Source organism: Mauremys reevesii, linkage group 15, assembly GCF_016161935.1.
Source record: "Mauremys reevesii isolate NIE-2019 linkage group 15, ASM1616193v1, whole genome shotgun sequence".
NCBI lineage: Eukaryota > Metazoa > Chordata > Testudines > Geoemydidae > Mauremys > Mauremys reevesii.
In genome coordinates, this window is record NC_052637.1 from 2,645,634 (window position 1) to 2,660,356 (window position 14,723).

Sequence of the window (14,723 nt, forward strand, 5' to 3'; positions counted from 1 at the left end):
GGACCATGTCTTTCATCTGTCTTTGTACAGCACCTAGCGTAATGGACTCCCGGTCCAGGACTGGGGCTCTGATGCTGGAAGCAGGGGCGGCTCTAGAAATTCCACCGCCCCAAGCAGGACAGCACGCCGCAGGAGCGCGCTGCCAGTCGCTGGTCCCGCGGCTCCGGGGGACCTCTTGCAGACGTGCCTGCGGAGGGTCCGCTGGTCCCGTGCCTGCGGGAGATCCACCCGAGCCGCGGGACCAACGGACCCTCCGCAGTCATGCCTGCGGAAGGTCCGCCGGAGCCGCCTGCTGCCCTTCAGGCAAAATGCCGCCCCACACGCGCGCTTGGCGCGCTGGGGTCTGGAGCCGGCCCTGGCTGGCAAGCCAGGTGCCAGTTCATGCCAGGTCCCCGTGTCCCAGCTGGGCACTGACAGTTACAGAGCTGGAATCTGTCTGGCTCACTTGTGGGTTAAAGTTGATAAAATAGGTATAAGAACGGCCAGACTGGGTCAGACCAAAGGTCCATCTAGCCCAGTATCCTGTCTTCTGATAGTGGCCAATGCCAGGTGCCTCAGAGGAAATGAACAGAACAGGGAATCACCAAGTGATCCATCCCCTGTCGCCCATTCCCAGCTTCTGGCAAACAGAGGCCGGGGACACCATCCCTGCCCAGCCTGGCTAATAGCCATTGATGGACCTGTCCTCCAAGAACTTATCTAGTTTGAACGATAAGAAAGCGGTTAGTGTTCGGAGTCTTTCGGATGCTTGTGCGTTGCTGCCTGCATTAATCTGACTTGTGAGATCTGCGTTCCACACTGCAGTGTAACATTTGAGCGGGTGTCGTGTGAGCCTCTGCGAGTGTCTGAATCGCTAGACACAGGGCCGGCTCCAGACCCCAGCGCGCCAAGCGCATGCTTGGGGTGGCGTGCTGCGGGAGGGCGGCAGACGGCTCCGGTGGACCTCCCGCAGGCATGACTGCGGAGGGTCCGCTGGTCCCGCGGCTCTCGTGGAGCATCCGCAGGCATGCCTGTGGGAGGTCCACCAGAGCCGCGGGACCAGCGGACCCTCTGCAGGCATGTCTGCAGGAGGTCCACCGGAGCCGCGGGACTGGTGACCGCCAGAGCGCCCCCTGCAGTGCGCCGCCCTGCTTGGGGCGGCGCAATTCCTAGAGCCGCCCCTGGCTAGACAGGAGAGGGACACTAAGTAGACTGGAGAACTGCTCTTCTACAGAAATTGTTACACGTCTCCCAAAAGAAGAGACCCATCCGTCCCACAACACCCCACTGCATCAGTCTCTCATGTTTCAAACTTGTAAGTAATAGCCAGGCAAGGCGTGTTAGTCTTATTTTTGTTTTCTCAGCTTGTAAATGTTCCTTTTGGCTGAGAGGATTTGACCTCTGTTTGCTGTAACTGTGAACCTAAGGCTAGAGGGGGTTCTCTGGGCTATATGAATCTGCTTACCCTGTGTTGGGATTCTGTGCTTCCCAGTGAGTCTGATGCTGGGTAGAATCAAGGGACTTCGATTCCATGTGATTCAATTCAACAAGGCTTTATTCAATATGTGCACAAGGAGAGCCCCTGGGACAAAGAATCAGGCAGAGTCCCTCCAGCCAGGAGCCCCTCCCCTAGCTAGTGTATAGCACATGGCACTTATAGAACAAGTTATAGAACAACTTACAGAACATGAAGCTCTAACCAATCACAGTTAAACAAACCCATATAGGGGTTTGTTTATCACATGCTCATAGTGCTCCATGCCACATGCTGAGCTCACCCCCTCCCCCTGGCTTTCTCTAGAATGTTCCGAGGCTGGTGAGCCACAGTGGGCTTCCCTAGGCACAAGTACCCTGCAAAGCACATTGTAGCCAGAATGAACACAAGCATCCCCTTCAGCTCCCCCATTTGGTTTTGGGGTAAGAACAATTCTTAGACCCCACTAACACCACTTCCTTGTATTTATTAGGAGCAATAATTAACTTTATCAATAATTAACTATGATTTTGAGAACAGAATGAAATAATACATAATCATATTTACAATCAAAATAATCATTTCCCATCGAGTCCATCTTGCCACCTGGACTGCCGGAGATTTCTTTCCTGATAAAATAGCAAGGACAGCGTGAGGCACGACAATAATTACATCCTGCACACCAATTAGTGGTGAGGCTTGATTGAGGGCCATAGAAGCTCCTTCCACCGCCTGGAGGCACGGTGGCATTGCTTGAGTGACAGCATCTAGTTTAGAGGAGTAGTGTGCTACTGGGCACTGTTTGTCCCCATGTTTTTGCATGAACACTGCTGTCATATGTCCCTCTCTGACATGCGTGTACAATGTAAAAGGCATTAATGGATTAGGAAGTCCCAACCCTAGGGCAGTACTTAGCCTCTGTTTCAGTGTGGTAAATGCCTGTTCACATTCAAATGTCCATTCAATTTCATCATGTGGTCCACCAGCACCCGTCAGGAGATTATTAAGGGGCTGGACAATCCTTGAATAATTTGGGATTTGAGTTTGGCAGAAATTAAATAGCCCCAACTCTTTCCTAACTCCCCTGACCGTAATTGGTCGTGGGCAGGCATTAATAGCCTCAATGCGGTCAACAGTTAAACACTTGTACCCCTTGGATATGAGATACCCCAGATAGGATACTTCCTCCTTTGCGATCTGAGCCTTTCTAGCATTACATTTACCCCACTGTCTGCCAAGTGCTGCAGGATCACTTCTAAGCCTTTCATGTGCGTTTGGCCATCTGGTGAGGAGACAAGAAGATCATGAACATACTGCACAACACAAGAAGCCACGTCTGGCAGCTTTGCCAGCACATCAGCTAACACTCTATGAAACAAAGTAGGTGAGTTATAGAAACCCTGGCTGAGGCGAGTGAAGGTATATTGCTTCCCTTTAACAGTGAATGCAAACCAAAACTGACTGTCAGGGTGCCCAGGAATAGACCAAAAGCCATTGCTAATGTCCAAGGCTGAAAACACTATGTGATCATCAAAAGCATGTAAGCCTCCCTCTACCATCCACTCCTGTACCTTTTCCCAGAAGGGTAGGTTTGGGTTATTAAGCTGCAAAGATGACAATTCTTTTAACATGCTCCGCAAGTCAGAGGGACTTATAGGAGTGTGCTCTAGGCGACTAACAGTAGCAGGGCCCCCTTCCCCTGGGTTAGGATTAGGGACAGTGGGCACTCTCACCGGAGCCATGAAACTAGACTGATATCCCCATGTTACACATGTAGGGTCCAAAGGTGCTGAGGGACAAGATTTCTTTCCCTGCAAGTATGCTTCTTTATACTTTTTTTGCTTCTGCTTGCAGTTTTCCCACCTCTGCTTCTAACTCCCCCACCCTTCCTTTTAGCACATCACTCTTTCTAACCAGCTGTTTATAATCAACAATTGAACACATACCAGCCATTTTGTCCTTCTTTATTTCAATCATACAGCCAAAATATTTTCACCAGAAAACTAATAAACTTACTGCTACAAGTTATAAAAACACTAATCATACACTCTTCATATTGTGGATTATTATATCCCTTCATCTTTCCCTTTTTTTAACCTAAATATCCTCCAATCTCCAAATTTTTAAACACAATTCTGTTTGCAGACTAATAACAATGTATTCAAATCAAACACCCCAGACTAAAATGACCAATCAGCAGATTAATCTTTTTTCCGATTTATTTGATCTGCACAATTACAATGTCCAATTGGGAGATTGGGGCCAGCCAAAACATTAGCTAGAGGTACTTAGGGATATACCTGCCCCTACACTAACTATTGCTCCTTACAGCCTCTTTGATTTCCCACTTCAACAGCACTTAGGGTATGGCTACACTGGCGAGTTGCAGCACTGGAAAGCCTCCACCAGCGCTGCAATTAGTAAGTGGCCACACCTGCAGGGCACTTCCAGCGCTGCAACTCCCTGGCTGCAGCGCTGGCCGTACACCTCACTCAGCATGGGGAATAAGGATTCCAGTGCTGGTGCTGCAGCGCTGGTCATCAAGTGTGGCCACACACCAGCGCTGTGATTGGCCTCCAGGGTATAAGGATGTATCCCAGAATGCTTTTATAAATTACTCTCTTTGTTTTGTTATGAACGAGCTCCACGCGGAGCTCCGTTGCCGCTGCTGCTTATCTAAAAAACAAACAGAGCTCCTGTTTGCTGTGATCATCTGTACCTGGCTGTAAACAATCAGATGAGAGGCAGGCAGGGAGTGAATGAAACTGCGGGGAGTCGTGTTGGCTGCAGCCTGTTTGCAATTAAGAGTTAAGACTAAGGGGTCGGAAACATGTTCTGATTTTTCAAGGCAGGAAGCTAAACACACAGTGTTGGCTCCAAAAATCCCCTCTCTCTCTCCCCCCGCTCCCTGTCACACTAGACCCCACTCCACCCACCTCTTTTGAAAAGCACGTTGTGGCCACTTGAATGCTGGGATAGCTGCCCATAATGCACCACTCCCAACAGTGCTGCAAATGTGGCCACACACTAGCGCTGGCCCTGCACAGCTTGATGACCAGCGCTGCAAACCCTAAGTGTAGCCATACCCTTAGTCAGAGGAACTTACAGCTTAGCCAGCCCCCACACTAAGTGCAATATCTTAAGACTGCAACAAACTCCCTGAATTCCCCAGCACCAAGACTTGCTTACCACAAAAGGTATGAGAGTCACCAGTCAGGTCAGAGACACACAACCAAATAAAAATGAACAAACTCACCCTCTAATTTGATTGTAGGTCGTGATCCAGAAGGATATTTCTCACCCTGCTCGCTGCGCCAAGAAACTGGTGGGATTCTGTGGTTCCCAGTGAGTCTGATGCTGGGTAGAATCAAGGGACTTCGATTCCATGCGATTCAATTCAACAAGGCTTTATTCAATATGTGCACAAGGAGAGCCCCTGGGACAAAGAATCGGGCAGAGTCCCTCCAGCCAGGAGCCCCTCCCCTAGCTAGTGTATAGCACATGGCACTTATAGAACAAGTTATAGAACAGGAAGCTCTAACCAATCACAGTTAAACAAACCCATGTTTATCACATGCTCATAGTGCTCCATGCCACAGGCTGAGCTCACCCCCCCCCCACCCCCCTGGCTTTCTCTAGAATGTTCCGAGGCTGGTGAGCCACAGCGGGCTTCCCTAGGCACAAGTACCCTGCAAAGCACATTGTAGCCAGGGGTGAGCTGGAGCCGGTTCGCACGAACCCGTTGTTAAATTTAGAAGCGGTTTTAGAACCGCTTGTTAACTGGCTTCCCTGCGAGGGAAGCTTTGATGGGCTCTGCCTGGGAAGCCTGTAACTCCTCCTCCCGGCCGCCGGGGGGCGCTGCGCTGAGAGAGCCACGTGAGCTGCCGCCTGGCCCTGTTGCTGCTCCTGCTCCTCTGGCCCTGGGGCTCCTGCTGCTGCCTGGGGAGTCCCCGGCTGCTCCCAGCCCCCCCCCCCGTGTGAGTATCTGCGCCCCTCCCCCGCTCCCCCCGCCAGCACCCCTCCCCCGCCTTCCCTGCCCACAGCCACCCGCAGCCACCAGCCAGCCCCACCCCCGCCCCTGCCCCAGCCACCCCAGCCAGCCCCTGCCCCACCCCTGCCAGCCCCAGCCCCAGCCAGCCCCTGCCCCTGCCCCGCCAGCCCCAGCCACCCTCTGCCCGCAGCCAGCCCCTACCCCTGCCCCGCCAGCCCCAGCCACCCTCTGCCCGCAGCCAGCCCCTGCCCCTGCCCCGCCACCCCAGCCAGCCCCTGCCAGCCCCTGCCCCCAGCCAGCCCCTGCCCCAGCCCCTGCCCCACCCCAGCCACCCGCAGCCACCCCAGCCAGCCCCAGCCAGCCCCGCCCCTGCCCCAGCCACCCCTGCCCCTGCCCACAGCTACCCCAGCCAGCCCCTGCCCCACCCCTGCGCCAGCCCCTGCCCCAGCCAGCCCCAGCCACTCCTGCCCCACCCGCAGCCAGCCCCTGCCCCAGCCACCCCTGCCCCTGCCCACAGCTACCCCAGCCAGCCCCTGCCCCACCTCCTGCCAGCCCCAGCCACCCCATGCCCCACCCGCAGCCACCCCTGCCCCAGCCACCCGCAGCCACCCCTGCCCCAGCCAGCCCCTGCCCCAGCCACCCCAGCCAGCCCCTGCCCCAGCCAGCCCCTGCCCCACCCCTGCCAGCCCCAGCCATCTCCTGCCCCACCTGCAGCCAGCCCCTGCCCCAGCCACCCGCAGCCACCCCAGCCAGCCCCAGCCACCCCTGCCCCAGCCACCCCTGCCCCTGCCCACAGCTACCCCCAGCCAGCCCCTGCCCCACCCCTACCCCAGCCTGCCCCAGCCCCTGCCTGCCACCCAGCCAGCCCCTGCCCCAGCCACCCGCAGTCACCCCTGCCCCAGCCACCTCCTGCCCCACCCACAGCCAGCCCCTGCCCCAGCCACCCGCAGCCACCCCAGCCCCAAGCCAGCCCCAGCCAGCCGCCCCTGCCCCAGCCACCCCTGCCCGTGCCTACAGCTACCCCCAGCCAGCCCCTGCCCCACCCCTGCCAGCCCCAGCCACCCCTGCCCCACCCGCAGCCACCCCTGCCCCCAGCCACCCCTGCCCCTGCCCACAGCTACCCCCAGCCAGCCCCTGCCCCAGCCCCTGCCCCACCCCTGCGCCAACCCCTGCCCCTGCCACCCCCAGCCAGCCCCTGCCCCACCCCTGCCAGCCCCAGCCACCCCTGCCCCACCCGCAGCCACCCCTGCCCCCAGCCAGCCCCTGCCCCACCCCCTGCCAGCCCCAGCCACCCCCTGCCCCACCCGCAGCCAGCCCCTGCCCCAGCCACCCGCAGCCACCCCAGCCCCAGCCAGCCCCTGCCCCAGCCACCCCCTGCCCCACCCCCTGCCAGCCCCAGCCACCCCATGCCCCACCCGCAGCCACCCCCTGCCCCCAGCCACCCGCAGCCACCCCCTGCCCCCAGCCAGCCCCTGCCCCAGCCACCCCCAGCCAGCCCCTGCCCCCAGCCAGCCCCTGCCCCACCCAGCCAGCCCCTGCCCGCAGCCACCCCAGCCACCCCGCCCCTGCCCCCAGCCACCCCAGCCAGCCCCTGCCCATAGCTACCCCAGCCAGCCCTGCCCCTGCCCCTGCCAGCCCCAGCCACCCCTGCCCCAGCTGCCCCAGCCAGCCCCACCCCTGCCCCTGCCAGCCCCAGCCACCCCTGCCCCAGCCAGCCCCAGCCAGCCCCACCCCTGCCCCCAGCCACCCCAGCCAACCCCTGCCCCCAGCCAGCCCCAGCCCTCCCCGCCTTCCCTGCCACAGCCACCCCTGCCAGCCCCTCCCCTGCCCCCAGCCACCCCTGCCCCAGCCACCCGCAGCCCCAGCCAGCCCCACCCCTGCCCTCTGCCCCAGCCAGCCCCTGCCAACCCCTGCCCACAGCTACCCCAGCCAGCCCCTGCCCCTGCCCCAGCCACCCCTGCCCCAGCCAGCCCCTGCCCCACCCCTGCCAGCCCCAGCCACCCCTGCCCCCAGCCACCCCCAGCCCCCAGCCAGCCCCACCCCTGCCCCTGCCCCAGCCACCCCTGCCCCTGCCACCCCAGCCAACCCCTGCCCACAGCTACCCCCAGCCAGCCCCTGTCCCCGCCCCAGCCCCTGTCCCCAGCCAGCCCCTGCCCCTGCCAGCCCCTGCCCCCAGCCAGCCCCTGCCCCACCCCTGCCCACAGCCACCCGCAGCCAGCCCCTGCCCCAGCCGCCCCAGCCAGCCCCAGCCACCCCTGCCCCAGCCAGCCCCAGCCACCCCTGCCCACAGCCAGCCCCTGCCCCACCCCTGCCCACAGCCACCCGCAGCCACCCCTGCCCCAGCCAGCCCCTGCCCCACCCCTGCCAGCCCCAGCCACCCCTGCCCCACCCGCAGCCAGCCCCAGCCACCCGCAGCCACCCCTGCCCCCAGCCACCCCAGCCAACCCCTGCCCATAGCTACCCCCAGCCAGCCCCTGCCCTGCCCCTGCCCCCAGCCAGCCCCTGCCCCAGCCACCCCAGCCCCCAGCCCCCTGCCCCTGCCCCAGCCAGCCCCTGCCCCTGCCAGCCCCAGCCACCCCTGCCCCAGCCGCCCCAGCCAGCCCCAGCCAGCCCCACCCCCCTGCCAGCCCCAGCCACCTGCGGCCACATCTGTCACCAGCCACTCCTCCAACCGTGGCGTGGAACCCGTGGCCTCCAACCTCCCGTGTGCGCAGCCGCCATGTGAGCCCCCGGCTCGGGCGTGAAGAGAAAGCGCTCGGCACGTGGCAGAGAGGCCAAGGGGCAGGCAGAAGAAAAGTGCCTTTATTATATGAAGGTCCAGGCTGTGAACGGCGTCTCGGTGGCCTGGGAGACTGGGGCCGGCTTTGGAGCCATTAGGAAGCGACCTCCGATCTTTAAGGCCAAGTACATCGGCGGAGAAAGCTTTGCCGGCTCGGACCTGAGCAGCTCCCACACCAAGTCCGAGCTGGGGGACGTGGACTCGGAGGCAGAGTGCGGCGTTGAGGGGCCGGCAGAGGAGGCGCCGCAGCAGCCGACGGGAGCACCCCCGGAGTGGCTCCTCACCATCGAGCAGGGCCTGCGGTGCCTGGCCTGCTGCCGAGTCCTTCCCAGCCTGGAGGCCCTGACCCACCATGTGAAGCAGGGGCTGCGCCAAGGCTTCAGCTGCCGCGTGTACTACCGGGTGCTGGGGCAGCTGAGGGCGAGAGGGAGGTCCCAGAGGAGAAGAGTCCTGTGCCCTTGGGGTAAGGAGCCTAAGCCAGGGGCCTTGGAGATGGGCACAGCCCGGTCGCAGGCTGCCAGGGTGACAGATGTCAGGGCTGAGGCAGCCCAGTGGGGCAGAGTGTCCATCCCCCCAGGCCAGGGCAGCATGGGCACCGACAGGACGTTGTCTAGGGCTCTGTCCAGCCTAGTTTCCAGTGTGCCCAGCGAGGGGGCTCTGGCCCTTCCCTGGGGGCAGCGTGTCGGACCCCTGACCGGGCGCTCCCCTGATAGTCCCCTTCCCCACCCCCTCCCCCTGCCCGCGGGGGGGCCCTTTGGGCCTGGGACACAGGGCTGGGAGCGGGTGGGGGACTCACCGCAGGGGGCGATGGCCGCAGGACCTGGGCTTTCATTCTGCTTTCAGAGTCGCAGAGATCAAGGGAGTCGCCCCCTCATCAGGGGGTCTCTGCCGGGAGCCCTGAGGACACAGTGGAGGAGGGGGTCTCTGCCCCTGCTGGCCCCAGGGACCCAAGCCAGCATCCCTCTGCGGCCACATCCATCACCAGTCACTCCTCCACCCGCGGCGTGGAACCTGTGGCCTCCAACCGCCTGTGTGCACAGCCGCCATGTGAGCCCCCCAGCGCGGGCGTGAAGAGAAAGCGCTCGGCACGTGGCAGAGAGGCCGAGGAGGAGGCAGAAGAAAAGTGGATTTGTTTCAAAGATATTGTCATCTGTGTAGAAGGTAAGAAAAGATATAGGCTCTAAATACAAGATAGGGGACTCTAGCCTAGCAGATTCAAAGGCATCACCACCCTCCTAGTGAAAAAGTTTTTCCTAATATCCAAGCCTTCCACACTGCAACTTGAGAGCATTGCTCCTTGTTCTGTCATCTGCCAGCGCTAAGATTTCATGAGAATCAATCTTTCAATAGGAAAATAATTCAAAAATGCAACTTCAAAAAACTTGGAGTGAAATCAACCCATCCTGATCTTTAGTGTCTGGGGTGTGGGCCTTGGGGGCCAGACTGAGACCCTCATGGGCTAGTAACACCCAGGAAGCCAGTAAAATAATTTCAGTTCTCTTAGCATCCAAGCCTCCCTAATCCAAGGAACAGCTGAGGGCTGCGGGAGACAGAGGGGTGCTGAGAAGGTCTAACTCATGACTGAAAATACAGAGAGGTGTTATAGGCTTTGGTTGGGGGACAAGTAACAAATCTGTTGGGATTCTTACCCCAAACAAGGATCGCCCATTGTCCTTTAGAGCACGAGGGCCCTAACACGCCTGACTTGCTCAAATCTCTCTCCTGCTAGGCCTGAGAGAATTTTCTCCATCCCCCATGATACCGAGGGAAAGAGAAAAGAAGTGATCTCTCTGTGGTCACACAGCAAGGCCATGCCAGAGCTAGAAAGAGAAGCATAAGAAAGAAGTTGTATCCAAATGTTTTGCATTTCAAACTAACTGATTTTTAAACAAAGGCAATTTGCTGCGTGGTTAGTGAAGTGAAATGATACATTCTTGTCTCCAGGTGTTTCTAGATTGATGAACCAGTAGATCTATCCCCTAGTTTTTATCCATAGATTGAGGGAGGAAAACAAGTTTGCCTGTTTTGTGAATTCCCAATGGCTTTCTTGAATTTCAGCAAACTAGTCGATGGAACTGAACTATTTGACTAAACTGAAAGGAAGACAATATTTTCTGCACCTTTCAAGGAAGCTACTGCTGCCCAAAGCTGGGTTAGCATTTCAGCTCACTTTGCTTCCAGGGCCTTAGCTCTCACATCAGTGGTGCGACTGTCTGAAAAACTTGGCAGTGAACCTGTTCTACTTGATGTTATTTTTTCTCTTCTGTTTAAATTATTTAAAAGATTGTCATACATTTGGCCCTTATCAGAGGTTGTCAATTTCAAATGTAATTATGCCAGTGAGGGAGACTAGCCACTGGAACAAATTACCCAGGGGAGAGGCGGAGTCTCTGTTTCCTGGTGTCCTCATGTCACAACTGCCTGTCATTCTGGAAGGTGCCTTTTAGTGACTTACAAGCAATTGGGCTTCATATGGTGCAAAGTGTGTGAAATTTTATAGCCGGTGAAATAGAGGCCACATTAGGAGACTGAATTGTTTCACAACCGATGCCTCTATGAAAAGCTCAGCGTGGGGTGAGGCTGGAGCCGCAACCGCGGGGTCAGGCCGGGCCGGGCCCGAGACTGAAACCGGCGCCGTGGGGCCGGAGCCACAACTGCGTGGTCAGGCTGGGCCGGGACCAGCACCGCGGGGCCGGAGCCGCAACCGTGGGCCCAGGCCGGGACCGGCACTGGAGCTGCGGGGCGGGAGCCACAATCGCGGGGTTGGGCCGTGCTGGGCCGGGGCCAGCGCCACGGGACCGGAGACGCAACCGCGGGGCCGAAGCCGCAACTGGGCTGTGACCGGCACTGGCGCCTGTGCCGCAACCGCGGGCCCAGGACTGGACCGGCACCAGCACTGCAGGGCCAGAGCCGCGGGCCAGGGCTGGGACCAGCACCGGCGCCACGATGCCGGAGCCACAGCGCCGGAGCTGGAACTGCAACTGCAGGCCTGGGCTGGGACTAGCGCCAGTGCCATGGGGGCCGGGACCGGCTCCAGAGCCGTGGGGGCCAGGCCCAGCACCGGCGCTGAGGGGGGCTGGGCTGGAGCCGTGGGGTCGAAGCTGGGGACCCTGAGCTGGGGCCGGGACAGGACAGGGCTTGGGGCGCTTGGCCGGACCATGAGCTGGGCTGGAGGGAGCCGCTGAGCCGGCCGCACCTCCCCTCTCCCCGTGCCCCAGCTTACCTTCCTGCCTGCTGCTTGTTTCAGGCTTCCCGTGAACATCTGATTCGTGGGAAGCAGGGGAGGAGAAGGGGGCGGAGCATTCAGGAAAAGAGGGGGAAGTGAGCTGGGGCCGGTTCAGAGTGCGGGAGCTTTTGATAAATAAAGCCCTTATAGAACTGGATGTCCCAGAAGAACCGGTTCTAAAAGGCCTTCTCAATTTAACAACTGGTTCCTGCGAACTGGTGCGAACCGCTCCAGCTCACCACTGGCTCTGTGTATGAGATAGGGGACTCTGTCCTAGCAGATCCTCAGGGAGAGGTAGAGAGGTTCCATATCTCTGTACTGGGCACTGGGGCAACAACGCCTGGAATATTGTGTCCATTTCTGGTGTCCGCAATTTGAGACGGATGCCGATAAATCAGAGCGGGTTCACAGAAGAGCCACAAGACTGAGGAAATAAGGCCCAACAAATTACTGATAGGATGAATTTTGCTGCCTCCTCTCCTTGAATAGAATTCAAGCAGCTACTGATTCTCTCAGATGAAGTAGTTCTTATAAAATCAAGGACAAGACCAATGAATGTCTTTTTCACAACCCAAAACCTCGAAAGAAATTTTTGTTTATTTAAACTGAGTTTTTAAAATTTAAATTGAAAAAGTTTTTTTTTTTTAAACCTATCAAGTATAAAATGTGAAACTATGACAAGCGATGTTAAGGCCTTTAGTTGCTCCAGCCTATTAAAGTAATTTAAATAAACACATATATGAAGAAGTCCATGTTTGCTGCCAAGTGTCAGAGGAAGTCAAAGCACTGAACTGTTGGAAATCACTGCCTAAGCACCTGGGGGCCCAGAAGTTATTGAAACACTCAGCCAGACTTTGGCAGCACTAGCCTCTTCTGCAGGTGCAGAAAGAATATTTTCTTCATTTCCGTTGATGCAGCTACTTCATTCAAATGTAAGAAACTGACTGGGAGTTGAAAAAGGATGAAGGCTTCTTTTCCCCTTGTAATCTATGAATAAAGGGGCTAGAGAGGAGGAGATGTGAGCTACTACTTCTAAAATCTGGAAGGACATTATGAGCAGGAACAATCAGTTCACTGCACGAACTGGAGATAGTTCTTGACCTCAGTTTGTTTGAAATGAAAACAAATGGTTCAGTCAACCTTTTTGTTTGTATGTATCCTGCAAAACCAGCAAGTCAACATGTTTGAATGGATCCTTGTTCCTAGAATCATAGAAGACTAGGGCTGGAACAGACCTCAGGAGGTATCTAGTCCACCCCCCTGCTCAAAGCAGGACCAACCCCAACTTCATCATCCCAGCCAGGGCTTTGTCAAGCTGACCTTTAAAAACTTGTAAGGATGGAGATTCCACCACCTCCCTAGGAAACCCATTCCAGGGCTTCACCCCCCTCCTAGTGAACTAGTGTTTCCTAATAGCCAAGCTAAGCCTTCCACAGTGCAACTTGAGACCATTGCTCTGCGTTCTGTCATCGGCCACCACTAAGAATTTCATGAGAATCAATCTCTCATTAGGAAAATAACTCATAAATAGAACTACAAAACATTTGGAATGAAATCAATCCACCCTGACTTGTAGTGTCTGGGGGTGTGGGCCTCTGATGCTAGACTGAGACTCTCATTGGCTAGAACCACCCAGTGAGCCAGTAACAAATTCCAGTCCTGTTCCCGTCCAAGCCACCGTAATGCAAGGAACAGCTGAGGGCTGCGGGAGACAGAGGGGTGCTGAGAAGGTCTAACTCATGCTTGCCAACCCAGAGATGTGTTATTGGCTTGGGATGGGGGACAAGGAGCAAATCCATCAGTCACTACAACAGGTCACACTTGGAGCCAGGGAGACTGGGAATAGAGTCCTGCTGGCACTTCCCAGCTCTGGAAGGGAGTGTTCCGCTAGTGGCATTGTATTGTTTTCACAGCCACTTTCGATCTCCTGGTTTCAACCCTTGCCCTGCTGGCCGGGCATTGTGCGGCACCCTTTGCAGGCCACCTGGGTGCAGGAGATGGAGGAGAAGGGTGAAGGAAGCCAGGAATATCCCACCACTAGGGCACCCAGCCCGTCCCTTGTCAGGGTTTGTTCCCCAGGTTGAGGGTTCCTGTGCCCTGGGGTGGGATGTGTCGGGAGGAGAAATTGCCTCAGCAGAGGGGAGGTGGGCAGGGGAGCAGGCAGGCTCGTTAATGAGAGGCTGCTTTGAAGCCAGACTCATGCTGCTCCCCACTTAGTTCCAGGATGGAGCGAATCAGGCAGATGCTGAGGAGTAAGGCCGGGCAGGTGGCTCCAGAGTCGGCAGCAAACATCAGCCAGGCTGCCCAGGAGGAGAGCAGCCCCTCTGTCCCCGCGGGCGGGGAAGAGGCTTGTGGCCAGTGGAAAGAGAGGAGCTGCATCGCCTGCTGGAGGGGGAGGAAGACAACAGCTCCCCTAGCTGACCCTGAGGCACCTTCTGGGACGAAATGGAGGTGGCCCCGGGTACAGCTGTGGAGGAGAGAGCCAGGGGAGGGCAGGAGCCGGGGAAGGCAGCTCTGGGGCTTCCTTCGCAGGAAGCCAAGGAGCCAGGAGCTGCGCCCCAGGGCCCAGCAGGAGCCGCCAACCACCATGGCAACTGAGGGGCCCTGCGCCAGCCCGACCCTGGCCCCCGAGGAGCCTCCCGCCAGCCCCACCCTGGCCACGGAAGAGCCTCCCGCCAGCCCCACCCTGGCCACGGAGGAGCCTCCTGCCAGCCCAGAACAGGAGTTGAGCGACGGCACAACAAACACCAGCAGCTCCGCGTACTCCTGCGGGGCCAGCAGCTCCTCCGTGGGGTCTGGCAGCCCAGAGTTTCTAGGCTCCCTCTTTGGAGGTGAGAGGAGACCCAGGGGAAAGGGAGGAGGACTGGGGCGGTGGGGGACTAGTAACACGCTGTGCCCATCGGCTTGCCAAGGCGCCGGGATTGACCCACGTGAGCCCCACTGACACCAGTGGGGGTGGCACAGCCACGCCCCATGGCAGGGGATGCTGGGCGGAGTCGGGGAGCTCCAGCCTCCCCTGATCATGTTGGGGGGGGGGGCTGACTGCCATGGGGCCCTGAGGCTGATGGGGCTGAGGGCGTCTCTGGGAGGGGAAGGGTGGGGCCCTCGCTGCCATGGGGCTCCTTACAGAGAAAGGGGAAACATGGAGCCTTCTCTGTCCACTGCATCCCCCCAGCAGCAGAAGGGATTGAATTTTCTCCTTCCCTCCCTGGTGCAGACACCCCCAGTGCCCAGGTGTCGTGGCCTGAGGAGGAGGAGGAGCAGGAGGAGGAGG

At 58.3% G+C, this 14,723-nt stretch overlaps 1 protein-coding gene across 1 annotated transcript; it reads left to right on the forward strand.

Annotated features, from left to right (window-relative positions):
- The first annotated feature begins 8,253 nt into the window (after nt 1-8,253).
- Nucleotides 8,254-14,723, forward strand: LOC120383487 (protein FAM170B-like). Its single transcript, XM_039501650.1, has 4 exons — nt 8,254-8,686; nt 9,067-9,384; nt 13,667-14,280; nt 14,667-14,723. The coding sequence occupies exons 1-3, from the start codon at nt 8,254-8,256 to the stop codon at nt 13,696-13,698; spliced, it is 783 nt and encodes a 260-aa protein (XP_039357584.1). The 3' UTR covers nt 13,699-14,280; nt 14,667-14,723.